We start from the raw sequence: 17,772 nt of genomic DNA on the forward strand, positions 1-17,772 counted from the left end.
GTGATATACGAACTCCCATTCAGTGACATAGATTTGTTGCTTTGTTTGTCCAATTATTCCTTTAGAGATCTTTCGAGATCGTTGGATAGTTTGCTCCAATTTCATGTCCGGTGACACAGCACTAAATGATCGATTGGTTTGCCTCACTACAAAATGGCCTGTTTGAAATTTCTGATACACTGCAGGATGCTAATCCTCTAACCATCGCTTACTTTCCAGATACCATGATGCATATCTTATAGTTAATACTGTCAAATTCACAGAATATAGGTAGAAGGTTCTGAATAGCTTGAAGGTAGCTATTCCAATCGACATCTCTGTCAAACGCTATTAGAAATTTCAACAAGTTTACCAGGCAAAGGAATGAATCCCAGTATCGGCACATTTCGGACTTAGTGGCACAATCATTGGAAAATTTCTGAAAGTCGTTGTACAAAACTGCTAAGGTTGCTAAAAGTTCATTAAACTCTGTTGGGCTTGTTTTCACATTCTTAGTTGCTGGGCTTGTTGAATGGTAATAGCATATTTTTCATAGGGGGTTACATTTCCGTCTTTGCGCATCAATTTTTAATTAATGCTAGTTAACCTGTAAATAACAGAAACAATTATTAGAATTTTGAATTATATAATTCAGTTCTGACATCTTTATCACCCTAAACATACAGTTAAGTAGGCCTTTTGTTTAATTATGTAATAAATGAAACCAAAATTATACTCTTGTCCCTGTAATAGAGTCCAGTACACATTTTTCGAAAGAAAAAAAAACGAGAGATTTTCTGAAATAAATAACAATCAGACAATTTCAGGAACCATTTTATTCGATTCCTCACCTTTCGAAACATATATTTAGACACCAAAATTATGACTTTAATGGTTTCAGGAGCGGAAATAAAAGCAAAATATTGTCGCTGTCGGCCATTTTGGAAAATGGCGTCTAAAACACCCGGTCCAGAATATGGTGATGTCTACCCAAGTTTTTCTGACTCTTCTACGTGTATTCTACTTGGTTCCATTGGTTAGACAAATCATAAATAAAATTTTTACGGGACACTGTTACAGGGACTGGATTATAAGGTTCACATGATAATGGAACACCACTTTGACACCGCTTTAAAAATATGTCGTTATTTGTAAATTAAAAATAATAATACTCCCCTCAAAAATTCAGAATTAGTAGCGACGTACCGTGGAAATGACATATTTGCGTCATCCCACATATTTTGCTACACGTTTTATCATATTCTTTCAAGTATGTGGATATTTCACAAATGAATCGTACAATACTTTCCGGCTCTACTCATGTTAATAACATTCCTTCTACAAATTCTACTGGAATTTGTAATTTGGTATTTACTTTTCATATTTATAAGGTTCGCACTGTCAAGAAATGTTTCATAATGAAAATGTATTACCTTCTTCCCATTTACAGATTCAATCTATGCCGTTAGATGACGAATTTCTAAAGTTGCTAAACGAGGCTTTTTCTCTGAAAATCTCTCGGCATCTCTACAGAGGTTTTGCAATTCTCAATGGAAAATCTCCAAACAGTGAAATACAGGTAAATATTTTTATCGTCGTGTTAAGTTCATACAGTACATTATAACTGAAATTAGTGTTTCTTTTTTTACAATCTATTGTTATGGTACGATCCTCTCCATGCCCCTAGAACAAATATTTGCTTTAAAAACTTAATTTTATTCATGCACAACTGCAAAATTGTACTGTACATAGAAATATTACATTATAGAAGGGAGATGGCAAAAAAAATTAAAAGAATAAATCAATACTGTATATGAAGATATGTGCCTAGTGCATATTTTATCCCAAATGTTATTTTTTTTAAAATAAAGATAATATACCTTTCTGCTAATACTTTATAAAGATATTTTCTTATGCCTTAATTAGATTTGTTTACTATAAAGGCAGATAATGTATTTTAAAGTTAAAACATAAAATATTGAAATGATCAGATTCCAAACCGAATACAACAGAGGAAAAAAAGAGGCAACCCAGGTCTAACACGGATGGATCTAAGACAGATGGGGAATAGAACTGGAGAGAAAAAGCAAGAAATAGAGTGGACTGGGGCTGGTGGCGGACGGTGTCACTTCTGGATAATTGCGAATATGATGATGAATGGTGATTGCATGAAATAGATGAAAGGAGAATCACAAACACATAGGGAGAGTACGAAAGCAACCCAAGTCCCATAGAGAATTATTCTGGCCATGGTTCCAGTCGCCAGAGCCTCGTTAGTCTGCATAATGCAGTCCAGGGTGAACAACGTGGAAGTGAGGTTGGTATTATATGTTGAGTAATGGTAACCCATTACACCCCAGCAAGCAAACGAAAATAAGTTGAGATAGCTCCACCACTGAACGCGTGAAACGGAAAGGGATTAAATGGAGGTGGGAACGCAACTTCAGATACCGGCCGTTTACACTGCTTTGCTCTGTTTCATTCTCTACCGTCGTTATATGCGCGTTACCTCACAGACTCCTGGAACGTTGTAAAGTGCCCTAAATGCAGGGAGAAAGAGATAGGGGAAGGACGGGGTGGAGAGTGTACATTTGACGTTTCCACCTCCTCTACATTTTCTTAGATTGAAAATATGAATTACTGCTTATTGTAAATGTAATATCCAAAATTACGAGCGAGTGTCTAAGAGAAGAAAATTTGGGATTGAACCACTGCATTCAAAGCTAAAAATATTAATAACAAAGCATGCAAGATTATCAATATTTGAGTCACGTTACGAATATCACGAATCACAAACAATGTTTGCCTATAAATTTCTTCTGTTTCAGTATTTCTCTGGTAAAACGAGGCCGGTATGGTTTGTGTTCTCCGGAATGGGCAGCCAATGGGCTGGCATGGGACGTGACCTCATGAAGCTGAAGGTGTTTGCCGATGCGGTGGGCAAGTGCCACAAACTACTCAAACCACACGGAGTGGACATCTACGACATCATCACCACCAGCGACGAAAGCGTATTCGACAACATCCTCAACTGCTTTGTAGGGATCGCTGTAATACAGGTACGTTTAGTGGAATCCATCAGCTGCCATCATCTCATGGTGGCAATTTTCTTAGGAACAATGGTAATTATAATAATTACTTAGTCTGTACTATCACAGACACTTTCTCCCATTGCCTTCGTGTTCTGAAAGGTGATCAACAGTTCTTGCTTCCAGGTACAGTCCGGCTGCTTTAGTCGCGATCATCGACGCAAGTGCGCATGCGCTGGCAGGACGAGTCCAATGGCAAAAGGTGGGGTAGAGCGGATAAGAGAAGCAGGTTAAGAAATGCTTCAAGAGGGGAGCTACGGTCGTGTAAGAAAGGTGCAAGGCCGTACCTGAAGAGAGCATACTTCGAGAATGATCACGCAGTTCAGTCTTGAGGCCTTGGACTGGAAGTGAGTCTTTCGAATTGCACTTCGACTACAGCGGCAAATAGGATCAGAAGATAAAACTAAGAACGCATAGTTTTTCTCGCGTTATAAACACGTTCTTTCCACTGTGGAAATCACATTGCATTTTATAAAAGTTCTTATACGTATATATTCACACATTATAAGAACCACAACCAACAACTGGCTGACTTTTAACTTTCATGATTGAAACAAATGAACGAAGTGCACGAGTCAAATATTCAAGCCCGCAAACTCGCGTACTCCATGCTATCTCGATTGCTCGTTTAATTGGCGCTTTCGAATTGCACTAGGTGACGTCACTTTCGGCAATGCCGTACCTCAAGACTGCTTTATGGACCTTTCGGACAGAGCCTAACGCTATGTCCAACGTGGATACGGGCAGCGTGGTGCGTGCGGTGTGATGCGAGCGTCGCACCGTAGATATGTGCGTGAACGCCGGGAGTGTCCAACGTTACTGCGTGCGATTGTGATGAGCAGTTGCGACGAACAAGGTTTCCAGTTCGGTGCTTTTGGCCGTTGTTGATGCAAGGTACAGATTTTTAATGATCAATGTGGGTGCATATGGCAAAGAAAGTCATGCAGGAGTATTTTCTAACTCAGCACTTTATCAAAATGTCGAAAATGGTTTCTTATCGTTACCAAAAGATTTGCAGCTGTCCAACTTCCATCAAAAAGACCCATTTGTGTTTGTAGGAGACGAAGCATTTCCATTACGAACATATCTTATGAGACCATATTCTAAAAGAAGGGTTCAAATAATGCAGCCGCCTCATATTTCAATTATCGTTTATCGCGTGGAGTGTGCTTTCGGCATAAGTTCTGCGAAATTTAGGATCCTATTGAAACCAATTGAAACTAGTGTACAGCATGCATAATTCTCATTCTGCATAATGTTATAATTGACATAGAAAAATATTCTCTTGTAAACGTCTTGGACGAAAATGTGATGGACAGGAACCTACAACTCTCGAAGGCAAATAACCGCGCTTCGAAAGCAGCAGAAAATGTACGAACCGTATTCTGTGATTACTTCTCAGTGAATACAATTTGATGTTTTTGTTCATCCACTCACGACTTTCAAATACTTAAAACGTGAAGAGTGTATGTGTATTCCATTATTACTTACTTGCAATTCCTGTACTCTCAGTTACAGAATCCCACTCCTTATCAACAATTAAACGATCTTTGTAACGAGGGTTTATTTTATCCCACAACACATTTCTTCTTTGCACTTCTGCAATAAGCCCTTCCATATTTCTTGGCGACTGGCCACCGGACGGCAAATGCGATACAAAACAAACCTGTTTGAAAATCAAACGTTGCGTGCGTTGCGAGCGGACGAATCGCACGCGTCACTTGTCTACGTAGGACGGGCTCATTGCTGACTACAGGTTTGATCGGATACGACTGCCGCGTTGCTCGCATCGCACCGCACGCACCGCGCTGCCCGTATCCACGTTGGACATGAGTTTTAAATGCGATCGCAAACAAAACAAAGCGTGCTATAATAAACAATAAACGAAACAACTGATCTGAAACCTACAGCGTTGTTTTGCTCATGTCTCTACCTAGTTCCCCCATAGCGCGTACATTCCTCCTCTCGAGCTAGTCTTGTCTTTCGTGTTCGGAGAGTAAGGGCATGGCGAAGAAATATATCCACACGTATATTATGGATAAATTATTGTTAATTTATGCCTGCAGGTTTATATATATGTAGGCATATTAATTCTAATATTATTTCAGCTGAGAAATTTACTAACCTTTACAATATATGTGTCCGAAAATCTCGATTTCAGGACACCATTTATCCCTGAAGTTATTCCTTTCAAATTTTTGGAATCAGAAATACCAATTCCTATAATTTTACGACACTTACTGCGAAGAAAAAGTTCACAATTCGAAATTTCCAAACTGTACTTTATCTCGATTCATTGATTAATTGAATTAGGTTATTATACGTTTCTATAATTATTTTTAGAGGACCATGTGAAAGTCTAGTAATTTTTACAATTGCAATTAATGTAATAAATAAATATACTACTGTTATAGTAGTTATTATTATAATGGATTCATTATATAATTTTATTCCTGACAGGGGGGGGGCATTTCTTCAGGTTGTATTTTGGCTAATCGCGACGATGAGGATGACGATGAATGATGATATGATGAAACTGATTAAGGGACTCACAAAGAAACTGCATGCTCAGGCCAGGAATCGAACCCAGAACTCCTTGAGTCGTAGGACGAAGTGCTATCCACTCTGCCACGCAGGTCGGCCGGTATCTCGGAAATGGTTTACCGAAATCGGGATAGGAGCTATATTTTACACCCTATTCAAAAATTCTGGAACCCGCACACCCAGCACAGATTTCTAAAAACTTGATACATGGGATGAAACTCTCAATCACTCGCAATGCAAAATAAATTAGTTTGCACTTACTTTGCACGAGACAAGAATATTTTTCGAGCCATATCCTTGTTACTTGAGCAAGTTTAAGATTTGCGAAAGATTTTATTATAACACGGTGCAGTCAAGTGTCTACATAACATTCTGCTCTATCTGTCGGCAAGAAATTGAGAACATTACAATATAAAAGAAGCTAATTTCACATGCTTCGGTATGTAGTTTTAAGTATTACTATTTCGAATATATTTCGGGGATTTTATAAATTGTAAACTCCCCTATCCTCACGCCCTTTCGGTTAGGAAAAAATGTTTTCACGAACTTACTTTGTGCTTCTTAATTTGTCCACAAGAGGTCTATAGGTTTGTTCACGACTCCAATATTTTAGCAATTATTATTTTAACGTAGTTGGAAAATCTGGTAAACTCATTAATGACAGTATTATTAGTTATCTTCAAGGTGATCTAAAACCCTTTTCCTACACCTCAAACTATTTAGCAGATGAAGAACATTAAGCAGAAATCACATAAGGAAATGAAGACAGCTAAATTAAAGTTAATGGACAAAATTCTCTTTTACTACCTTTTTATCTTTGCACGCCTCAAATATTTAGCATAAAAGATTGCATATAAAAATGGGTAAAATTCATAAAACCATTACTTCTTTCCATGTACTATATATTCATTCATAACTAATAGATCGGAAATTAAAGAAATTAACATTAAAATATATTCCATTTCAAGATATACTGACTTTGCCAGTATATCTTGAAATGGAATAGCCCGAATGCCGGTGTTTGTCGCCATCTGTTGCAGAAAGTTCTGGGTTAGAACGAGATGTATGTGATGAGACCTTACACAGATAGGCCTCACTGAGGTAATGTTCACGGCTTTGAAAAACCTTCCGGAGATTTAATATCTCACACAGGGTGCGGTTCACAGTTGGCTGGGTCACGTGGAGTCGTGTGGCCATCACACATTGCATCGGAGGGTTTTCCTGTAGTGCCATTCGATGCAACTTCCGAGACACGGGTTTCATCACTGCAGTGCACGCCCACTTCCTCGTACCCCTGGTGGGCGACTCAATAGCTGGAACCTCGTAGTTTTTATGCCGCTTGATTATGTTCTTGATGGTCGTCGAACCCAAGGCACATCCATGTTCTTTGCACTGTTTCTGAATTTTTGACACCGAATATTTGGCATGGAAAAGTGCAACTATGTAGTCCTCCCCAAAACGGTTCACCTTAGGAGCCATGATGCACTCAACACACACTCGCGATAGTGACATGATACTACAGGCTCTAACCGTCCTCCCACGCTTTTAACTGCTTGGATCGGTAGATTCTGTGCACAGGAGTGATGGTTCAAAATCGGACACATATACGCGGATCGACCTTCTGTATTGTAACTTGAATTTACTGTAGCTTATACCCGTATATTCAAGTTGCCGATAGTTAATTTTTGCAGTAATACCATTTTCTATACGTTCGACCAAAAAAAATCCACTTACCCTCCTATGGGGATAAACTGATACTGCACTAAATTGACCCTTGTAATGTAACGAACATAATCCATGTTGTTTGCTACCTAGGAAGTTGGTTGAGTACTAAGTGAGCAGAGGTGATGGAATCCCATTTTATATACTTTGGTCCAAAAAAAATGCTCCTGCCCCCCCACCCCCCCCCCTTTCCACCTCTAGGATAAATTTATTGGTTGTGAGTTGTATCGTGCTAAACATTTAACTCAAAATCATACCTCTGGTTGTTAATTTTGAGTCTCAAACGAAGTTTTTGTCATGGTTATGTCCAAAGTATCCACACTTTAGTACACTTCCTTCATTTCGTTTTGGAAATTATATTATTTAGTTTTCATAATTATATTCAAAGTTGATGTTTCAACGTACAACGATTCGATCGTACGACCATTGGTTTCTAGTGTCTTACGCTACAGTCCGTCACGTTGCCGGCTGAATACTGTTTTGTCGTGTGTCCACCTGCCATAACTTTTCAGGAGAGCGGATTGAAATTGGATTTATGTGGATTCCGAATATACTACACGATTTCCGCAAACATTCCATTACTGTTATTTTTTTATTCACATCGGTTGAGGTGACGACACGTCACTTCGGAACATGACACATTAACGTGTAAGGAACACGATATGTCATCAAATCACTTCCGACGAAAAATGGAGATACGACAAAACCGTATTCATCCGGCTACATGGATAAACTTATGATATGTCTAATCTAAGTTGAAAAAAAACTCATATTGTGTGTGGATATAGGCCATGTAAGGATCCCTATAAGATTCCAAAAGTGCGAAACCTGACAAAGCTTGCAATTTTCTTAGAATACACCCACTTTATCATTCGAAAATACTCCTTTCGTTACTCGTATCATATTGGGATAGTTTTCTGAGATTTGAGTTACATCGAAAAAGTATATATTATCAACCGGTACTAAAATCTCAGAAATATGTAGAGAATATTTTAATACAGAGAGGTGTAAGGAACTTGCTTAAGAGTCGTAAAATATCGAATATTACAGTGGAATGTTACGAGATATTCAAGTTTAGGAAGGTTTCTAAGGGTGTACGTAAACCATTTGTTGGGTTGTAGTAAAATACCTAACATTCATGTTGCACCTCACTTGGCAGGTTGGTCTGGTGGACGTACTCCACTCCCTAGGAATACAACCAGAAGGAATAATCGGGCACTCCGTGGGGGAGCTCGGCTGTGCCTATGCAGACGGATGCTGCACGGCTGAGCAGATGGTCCTTGCCGCCTACTACAGAGGACGAGCATCCCTCGAGGCTAAGCTTCAGAAGGGATTAATGGCTGCCGTGGGTACGTAGGTTCAATCTAAGAAGTACTAGTTCTTCAGCATCATTAACATTTACACTATTAGATTAATTTTGCAAACTTCTATTCTAGATTTTAAATAGAATCAAGCTGAAGGATACTTTGCATTTCGAAATTCATATAACAACCGCGTTGACCTTTATAGGCGGCGAGCTGGGGAAAGAGAGGTCTGTGCGCTGATGGTTATATTACCCTTTTTGGGAATATTGTTTTACTTGTTCTCTTGGGAATATCAAACGTCCGATGGTGTAGAAAAACACATCAGCGGGAACAGGACATGCTGAGCATTTTGCTTGTGTTAGGAGAAGTCAAAACTTCCATTTGATTAGCCGTAACTTCAAGTTGAAGTTCTTTGTCCATAAGGAATATATGGAAGTCTTTTTTTTATATATAGATCGTAACTGGCTTAATAATCAACAACTTTAGAAAACAGCTTTCACTTGAAACATGGGGAGAAATTCATACACTCTTGTCCTAGTTTTGCTTTTTCTAGTAGCAGTGCCCATTCTGACGAAATAAATGTATACCTGGTACGAAACTGTCACTCTTCGCCTTAAGACGGGATTCTATTTAGCTTCATGACAACACAAAGCCCCACAGGGAATTGTCCTGTATGTGGGTGTAGGCGCGATAACCTAGTTGGCCTAAAAAAATGTGGTTTCCAGAAACTATATTACAAAACGGAATTAAAGACTGTACTGTAATATCTTCCAGGCCTCTCCTACAAAGAAGTGAAGAATATGTGTCCCCCAGAAATTGACGTTGCCTGTCACAATGGTCCAAGCAGTGTTACCATCTCTGGTCCAGAAGAAATAGTGAAGAGATTTGTAGCGAACTTGAAGGAGAAAGGTATTTTCGCCAGAGCTGTCAACACTGCGAACATAGCGTACCACAGCCGTTACATCGCAGATGCTGGAGTTGTGTTGCAGCGTTACCTGAAGAAGGTAAGGAGAGTGTTTACATTCGCTTTACAGAAGTTTTCAACACTGGAAGAGCATTTACATCAGTTTTTCATGCTGAACTAAAGAATGTAACAACTATTATTTCCATGTAACCATACGCTGCCTTTTTCGCGTTTTTATACCATACCGTACTGGCAGGTGGTTGACCGTGGTGTGGACATTTAAAATGGAGCAAAATAGTAAAAGGGAGGTAAGTGTTTATGGTGAGTATGTGACATTAAATTTTTCTCGCCCCCGTTTACGAACTTGAATTAAGTTCATTGCGTGAGAAGTCAAGTGAAGTCCTGACAGCTTAGCATATCAGTTTAAATTTTTCGATTGCAGCTAAAATGCGAGTTTTTATGCATGACTCCAGTGCGTTACCATCTCAATCTTAACAGTACCACACACTATTGCTTAGGTTTAAAATACGAAAAGGTGGTGAGAAATCTCCATTGCAACACAAGAAACTGTATCATATTATTTTTTTCTTTCCACTGACGAAACTTATAACAATTAACAGAAACCATTCAAGCGGTAGCAGGGTTTTCAACCGCATGGTCAGGGCGAGACTAAATGAACACATGAATCGACTTGAATGAAATAGTAGATGCTTGCTTTTACTTATATCCATATATTTTCTCTAATCTCTTTCTGAGAACTTAGAAACAAGAGCCGGTGTTTGTGAAGTACTAATTGTAATTTTTGTGTACAATCAGCTTTTACTTCTGAGAGTTCAAGTTCCTATTGTACGTTGCAGGTGTTCCCTGATCCCAAGCCAAGGTCTTCCAGATGGATCAGCACATCCGTACCTAAGGATCTTTGGGATTCCTCTGTGGCCAAAACTTGTTCAGCCGAGTACCAGACGAACAATCTCCTCTCTTCCGTCCTGTTTGAGGAAGGGATGAAGCACGTTCCAGAAAACGCCATAACCATAGAGATAGCTCCTCATGGCCTCCTTCAGGCGATCCTGAAACGATCTCTGCCTCCTGAGTGCATCAATATCTCACTAACCTTGAAGAACCACAGCGACAATTTGGAATATCTCTACTCTTCTATAGGAAAGTGAGTGGGTTATTTTCAGCTTTCTTGTGGTTTTATATAAAAAATATTTTGTTTTCCCACTCCTTATTCTCAGTTTAGTTATCATTCCACCGTTCAGTTCTCCAAATCCTTTAAACTAAACATAGATTCTTCTCTGTAACCGCTTTGTTTTTAGTATTATCTTGCACGAGTCTTAAATATGCTGGCTCAATTCTCCTTAGAAAACAAACGCCAATAACTATTTTGTACAATTGAAGAGGCCCCTCGAATGACCTATTGACTATTTATAATTACATATTGTTTCTTTTTTTACGTATTTTACTGGCTCTCTTGTTTAAGCTAGAAATTAGGAACTCTGGTTTTGCGTTAACCAATCCTCTCTCTTTACTTACAATTATTGTTGCCTTGTTTTTTCACTCCTATGAGCCACTATGAATTGCGTTATCCTATATATTGTTATCCTTTTCCGTCTAGAAAGCCAAATAAAAGTGGCCAGGGAAGCTGATGTGCTAACCACGTCCCAATTGGCAACTTCACAGGTATTGACCCTAAAAGAGCTGTTGTGACAAGGAGCTCTTAGTTTTTATGTATTTCTTTTCCTGGACTGAGAGCCTACCCGATTTCAACGGGTCTCGGGTTCGACACCCGGTGGAGGCGCATAGTGGTTCGGATCCCACTTTAAACTGTAGGTGTATTCCAGGCTAGCTTAGTTGTGTATTTGCATCTACAGCTACCATATGCTCTTCGCGATTAGCCAACGTGGAACAAAGGCTACGTAAAATGACATAATCCAATCAGCCTTACCCTGTATGTATTCTAATATTCCAGGATGTACCTGGCTGGAATTCAACCGCAGACGACCACCCTGTACCCGCAGGTTACGTTTCCCGTAAGCAGAGGAACTCCTATGATCGGCCCACTTGTGGAATGGGACCACACTGAAAATCTGTTCGTTCCACGCACAGAAATAGCGGTATGTATGTATGTCTTCACATTAAATATTCAGTACGTCATGTGGTTGTATTACCAGTATTAGCTCACCGCATAAAAAGCCGCAGTTACAATGCCATGCGGTAATATTATCGTGTAATATGGAGTCATTCTGTTCAGTAAGGTAACATTAGATTGCATAAATCTTATTTCATATTTTCATATGGACATGCTCCAAGATAATACGTGTTGCGTTTCCTCCCGTCAGATTTTGTACTGCGCACGCGCCAAACGACTGTCTTGTCAATAGAAAGATCTATGCGAGGAACTTCTTGCTCAGAAAGCCGCGCGGCAAGATAATGCATGTATGGGTTCCTGGGAGGATCATCTTTCTTAGCGGAAGCTGTTACGTGTAATGTGGCCATTACATAATGATTATCATCAATATATTGGTGATTCAAGTTTAACGGGCATCATGGCCCGAAGTTCAAATGTAGATTATAAATTAGGAATTTATAAACACAATTTGGTTCTTGGCGATTAGGCAGATTCTCCTAAATTTATAATTTCTGTTTGATCGGAATACTATTGATATAGGCAAGAGAAAAGATACCGGCACTTGCTTACTATTAAAGACTAAACATTTTATTTTATTATTTTGAAGTTGCCGTATGCAAATAAAACCAATACGAATGTGCTGATTAAATGCCATATGTACTACGGTTCTCATAATACTAATGTTTCAATTTTATATAAGGATGGTATCGAAATGAGACGAGACTTCCCAGTCTCGAGATGTAAATGATTATCTCGTTCTCGTCTCGAGTCTCGAAATACCTATGTAGTACCTATATACAACATACAAAACGTGTCTCTGAGCAAACTTAACATCGTATAGAGGTCATTAAAGCAAACAAGTTTTCTTAATAGTTTTCTCCTTTGACGTCTCCTTTCTAAACTGGCGAAGCCTCAAAATTCTTGTCCTCAATGCATGCAACGACAATGCATTTCTTCATAGTTGTCTTTGATGGATGAACTTCAGAATTACAAAAAACAAAATGTATGATTTACTCATAAATAATCAGGTTTGTCTGAATAAGTCGTAGAGTATCTAAGTAATCTTGATTTTGGTAAAAATCTGTAAATTACGGGCCTCAAGTCTCGTCTCGTCTCGTCTCGAATTTCGAGCTGAAATCGATACTTGCTTCGTCTCGGTATGATGCTTATTCTAAATTCTGAATTTCTCTCCACACCTCTAGAATGTTAATACACTGCAAACAATATCTATTGATGTGAGAAATGAAAGTCGACAATTCTACACAGGACACAAGATCGACGGACGAATTTTGTTCCCTGCAACGGGATATTTGGTACGTACAGAATAATAGAGTACGTCTCAAATTTCTACCTTCTTTTTGGTTAATTCTTGTCATGTAACTATTTATGTAATGAAATAGTCTGTATTTCTACATATACCTTGTAGATTCTACGACTAATAGCTGTACTGTCTACTGCACTGTTGCCAGTGCCTAAAATTAATTAACTCGCATGTCACAATAGGATATAAGAATTTTCCTACTAATTTTTGAACTTGGAAACTGGAGCCCTAACAACTCGTTTGAACCAGTTTCTAAATTCAAATACTTAGGAGTAATATTAACAAATGAAAATTATATTAAAGAGGAAATAAAAAGTAGGCTTAATTCAGGAAATGCATGTTACTTCTCTCTTCATAAACTTTTGTCTTCTCGTTTAATATCTAAGAAACTAAAAGTTAAAATATACAAAACAGTAATTTTGCCTGTAGTATTACATGGATGTGAAACTTGGTCCCTTACATTGAAAGAAGAACATAAATTGAGAGTATTTGAAAATAAGATCCTTAGGAAAATCTTTGGACCTAAAAGGGATGAGGAGACAGGTGAGTGGAGAAGGTTACATAATTTAGAACTACATAATTTGTATTCATGTCCAGATATTATTAGAATAATTAAATCAAGAAGACTTAGGTGGGCAGGCCATGTGGCACGAATGGGAGAGGAAAGAGGAGTTTACAGGATTCTTGTTGGGAAACCTGATGGTAAGAGACCTGTAGGAAGGCCAAGACGAAGATGGAGGGTCAACGTTGAGATGGACCTAAGGGAAATCGGTAGGGATGGAAAAGAGTATATAGAACTTGCTCAAGATAGGGAAAGTTGGAAGGCCTGTGTTGCTGCAGCCATGAACCTTCGGGTTTAAGAAGGCTAGGGAGTTAGTTAGTTAGTTAGTTAGTTAGGAAACTGGAGCCCCCTTTTAACTTTCTCCTTTTTTCCTAAACCTGTAGGTTAATCGCGAAGGTGACTAGGAAGGAGGAATAATGGAATAGATAAAGGGGAAAAAAACACAGATACATCCTTGCCATACCCAAGATTCGACGATGACAACTCTGCCATAGTCTTTGGTCGAACAAAAATAAAAACCAAGCTTGAGATGTGGGTCTATTAAATAATAGTGAAAATCGGTGTGTCCGTCACTTATTATTTACTGAAAAGAACTGAGGGTTGCCAATCAGCAAATTAATAAATGTATCATGAAATTTTAACAATGGACTGTAGAACTTTTTTCAAAAAATACATTTCTAATTGGTACTTTCATGATCAACATGTGCATTTATAAAATTTACTATTTATAAAATTTATCGCTTTGCTTCATTAACTGTGCTTTTGTGTTGCAGTACCTCGTCTGGGACGTCTTGTGTAAAGCAAGAGGAGAAATCATGCCTGTGCTGCCTGTGGTTATGGAAGATGTGCGTTTTCTTCGGGCAACGATACTTCCTGTACGAGGTAAATTTTGTTTTTCCCTTCTTCTATGTACACTCTCCCAAATTAAGTAGTTTTTAGTAGCTCCTATAATGAACGTTGCATAAATATTGTTTGCGTGCTATTAAAATTAAACTATGATGCAAACCGTAACCTTTCTTCGCAGAAAAAGGAATTTGTACAGAGAAGAAACTTTTCAAATGCATAAATGCAGCATCATATTTATATAATTATGTGAAGAAATAAGAATTTTATGAAAACATTACTGTGGATTCAAAAACAATAAACAAATGGCCTGTGTATGTAAGTGGGAAAATAAGACAGTTTTAAAATAATATTTAGAAAGTGTATTCGCTTTATTTATTCCTTTCTTGAGATCAAATCTGCTGACAAATGTGTTATTCTATTTCAATCAACCTCTTATGTAATTTTGCTGTGTAACCTAATTAAGATGATGTTATAAATTAATGCCTGCTCTAGAGAAGAAAGTGTGTTGCAATACAATACCCACAAACATTTACAGTGTTCATAGAATATCTAGCCGAACGAAATTTCTAAGTGACGTTGTCTTCGTTAAGATTTCGTTTTGAAGCTACGAGCCTTCGCCGACAGAACCTTCTCATGCCTGCATACATGCCACACAATTTCATGTTGCCACTGACAGTTATATTTTCTGCCGGAAACCATAAGAGATTTAGCATGCTACGGACAAACTGTGTAACCGTTTAAAGTGAGCGCTTCCCTATGAAGTGTGAATAACTTGCGAAATCCTACTTTAATGTAAAAATATGAATTAGGATGTACTACACACGAATAGATGGCGGTAAATGCATGATTTAAAGCGGGAGGAATTGCAACTTCATACTTCCGACATCTTTGCTAGCACGATAATATTTTCGTACCGTAATATAAAATGTGAAGCTTTCCGATAGAAAAAAATAAATGGCAGTGGCGACTGTGAATCTTTACTACAGGATAGAAAATATCAGTTTTGGATGGCTTGTAACGCCAAAGCGAAGCTATTACGCGGAAAACGTTACTAAGAAAAATAGTTCGTCTTCATGTCCTCTGCACACTGTTAAAGTTTGTCAGTATCATAAAGCAATACTCTGTATATATGACTGATCTATATAAATTTAAAATATATTTCTTCAAGTGAGAGTTGATACCTGGGGAAGGTATTATGCCCTTCCCAGAGATAATTTTGTAAAATACGAGTATATGTAGTAAATTATTATTGTGCGCGTAATGATATTCGTGCTGTTTGTATGATACAGATTCAGTGGCGTTCGTCGTCACTCTGATGAGCGGAACGGGGGTGTTCGAAATAACAGAGGGTGGTTCCGCAGTGGTCACGGGCAGAATCCGCGTCTCTAACAATATCGAGAAGGAGACGACCAACCTTCCACCACATGAAGTTCCAGAGGGCGCGGAGAAGGTCCTGTGTGCAGATATTTACAAAGAGCTGCGAGTGAGAGGCTACAACTACAGCGGCCTTTTCAAAGGAATCATGGAAACTGACATAGAAGGTGAGTTATATTACGATTACTACCAAATAGAAAGAATTTTGACCACACCAACTGCCATTAAATATTTTGATGTTAAATGTTCACTACAGTCAAATGCATGGAAGGATTGTTGTAGGAATCAGTCAAGGTGATTCAATACAATGACAACGTTCCGTAAATAGAGTACTTGATTGGTCACCGAGTGATTCTTCCGTTAAAAGTGTGAGCAACGAAAGGCGTTTATGATATCCCAATCATGATTATTGCTACTTGTAGGAAAACGTACTGTACTGAAGTGGTCGTCGAACTGGGTGACATTTCTCGACACGATGCTCCAGCAAATTATCCTGTTCGACCAGTCCAGGGGGCTTCTTGTGCCGACCGCTATAGAGAGGATAGTAATCGACCCCAGGAAGCACAACGAAGTCATTAAGGATCTTCGAGACGGTGAAGGTACTTAAACTCTAAAACTAGATGAACTTCCGAACATGGTGAAAGCCTTGCTCCCCGATGGCGTAGTTTTGATTGATTAATTGAGTTGGTGTTTTAAGTCCACTTTATTCACAGTAAGTCTATCGGGACTGGACGTACAATTTAAAGTGGGATCTAAACCAATATGTGCCTCCACCGGGTATCGAACCCGGGCCCCCCGATGGCGTAGTGGTAACGTCGCCACCTTGTAATCAAGGGGTCCCGGGTTTATCCAATGGAGGCCCATAGTGGTTTGTATCTCATTTTAAACTGTAGGTTCAGTCCAAATTAGTCTCTCTGTAAATAAAAGTGGACTCAAAACAAAACAAAACCTCGATCAATCTTTCGGGGAGGCAGAATCAGATTTTGGGCCTAACTTGGGAAGGCTAGGTTGGCAGAATAAAAGAAAATCCATCTCATAAAACAATTTTGCTAAATATTTGACTGTGCTCCTCAGATTTCAGGAGGTGAACAAAATTATCCTTGAAATTGTAAATTTTAATAATTCCTGAAAATTCTCCGACCCCACCAAGTTACGCCTGAGCTTACGAAAACCGTGCATGAACTTCAGTAAGTGTAAGCATTTAATGTGTGAAAGAAACATTCCATTATGTTTATATTTTTACCACCTTTTTAGTCGATAATGAAAAAAGCTCATAAAATATTGCCAAGCATGCTCCCCGCAGGGAACAACCCTCGGGGATACAAGCTTCCGGGGCGTGGTGCTGATCATATAACCTTCACAATGGCCGAGATCGCAAAATTTTGAGGACCCTACACCTCTCCCTTGCCATGTACCTTCATGGCCTGTTGCAATTAAAAGGGGAAGGCTTATATTTTACCCTTTCATTATTGTTATTGTTTTGATCTTTGCTTACTACACGTCCTCGCCCTTAAAGTTCCATGTATATTTACTTTTGGCTGCAAGGATAGCCTATAAGCTCTTTCATTTCACTGTTATGACGTGGATTTTACCTCCTCCGTATGTGCTTTGTAACTTTATAACGTGTTTCACTCTTCAGTAGACCTACACTTTTTTTCAACAAGGTATCCCATCGTACACTTACAAGGGACTCGACATCATCAAATGCGGAGGGGTGGAGATCAAGGGCCCGCAGGCGAACTTCATCCTGCGCAAGAAGGCTCAGTCCAGTCCCGTTCTGGAGAAGTTCCTGTTTCTGCCTTACAGCAATCCCTTCCAGGAGACGGAGGAGGACTTGATGGAGGCTACTGTCCGAATGTGCGTGCACGTTGTTTTGGAGAACATACCTGCGCTGCATGTCAAGATCATCGAGCTATGCAACTCCTGCGACGAGATTCTGTCGCCAGCCATTGCCGACGTCTTCAGGGATTTGCCTCTAATCAAGGTAAGCTTCCATTGT

The 17,772-nt window shown here is 38.9% G+C and overlaps 1 protein-coding gene across 1 annotated transcript in view; it reads left to right on the forward strand.

Annotated features, from left to right (window-relative positions):
- The window catches only part of LOC145985659 (fatty acid synthase-like), a 73,948-nt gene that overhangs the window by 14,702 nt on the left and 41,474 nt on the right, over nucleotides 1-17,772 (forward strand). The window contains exons 9-19 of the mRNA XM_083119730.1: nucleotides 1,430-1,558; nucleotides 2,808-3,038; nucleotides 8,494-8,683; nucleotides 9,413-9,642; nucleotides 10,400-10,704; nucleotides 11,512-11,656; nucleotides 12,873-12,983; nucleotides 14,327-14,435; nucleotides 15,689-15,940; nucleotides 16,196-16,372; nucleotides 17,438-17,757. Of these exons, the coding sequence (XP_082975856.1) occupies nucleotides 1,430-1,558; nucleotides 2,808-3,038; nucleotides 8,494-8,683; nucleotides 9,413-9,642; nucleotides 10,400-10,704; nucleotides 11,512-11,656; nucleotides 12,873-12,983; nucleotides 14,327-14,435; nucleotides 15,689-15,940; nucleotides 16,196-16,372; nucleotides 17,438-17,757 (2,199 nt within the window). The remainder of the gene's footprint in view (nucleotides 1-1,429; nucleotides 1,559-2,807; nucleotides 3,039-8,493; nucleotides 8,684-9,412; nucleotides 9,643-10,399; nucleotides 10,705-11,511; nucleotides 11,657-12,872; nucleotides 12,984-14,326; nucleotides 14,436-15,688; nucleotides 15,941-16,195; nucleotides 16,373-17,437; nucleotides 17,758-17,772) is intronic.

Source organism: Lepisma saccharinum, chromosome 1 (genome assembly GCF_977018435.1).
Source record: "Lepisma saccharinum chromosome 1, izLepSacc3.1, whole genome shotgun sequence".
NCBI lineage: Eukaryota > Metazoa > Arthropoda > Insecta > Zygentoma > Lepismatidae > Lepisma > Lepisma saccharinum.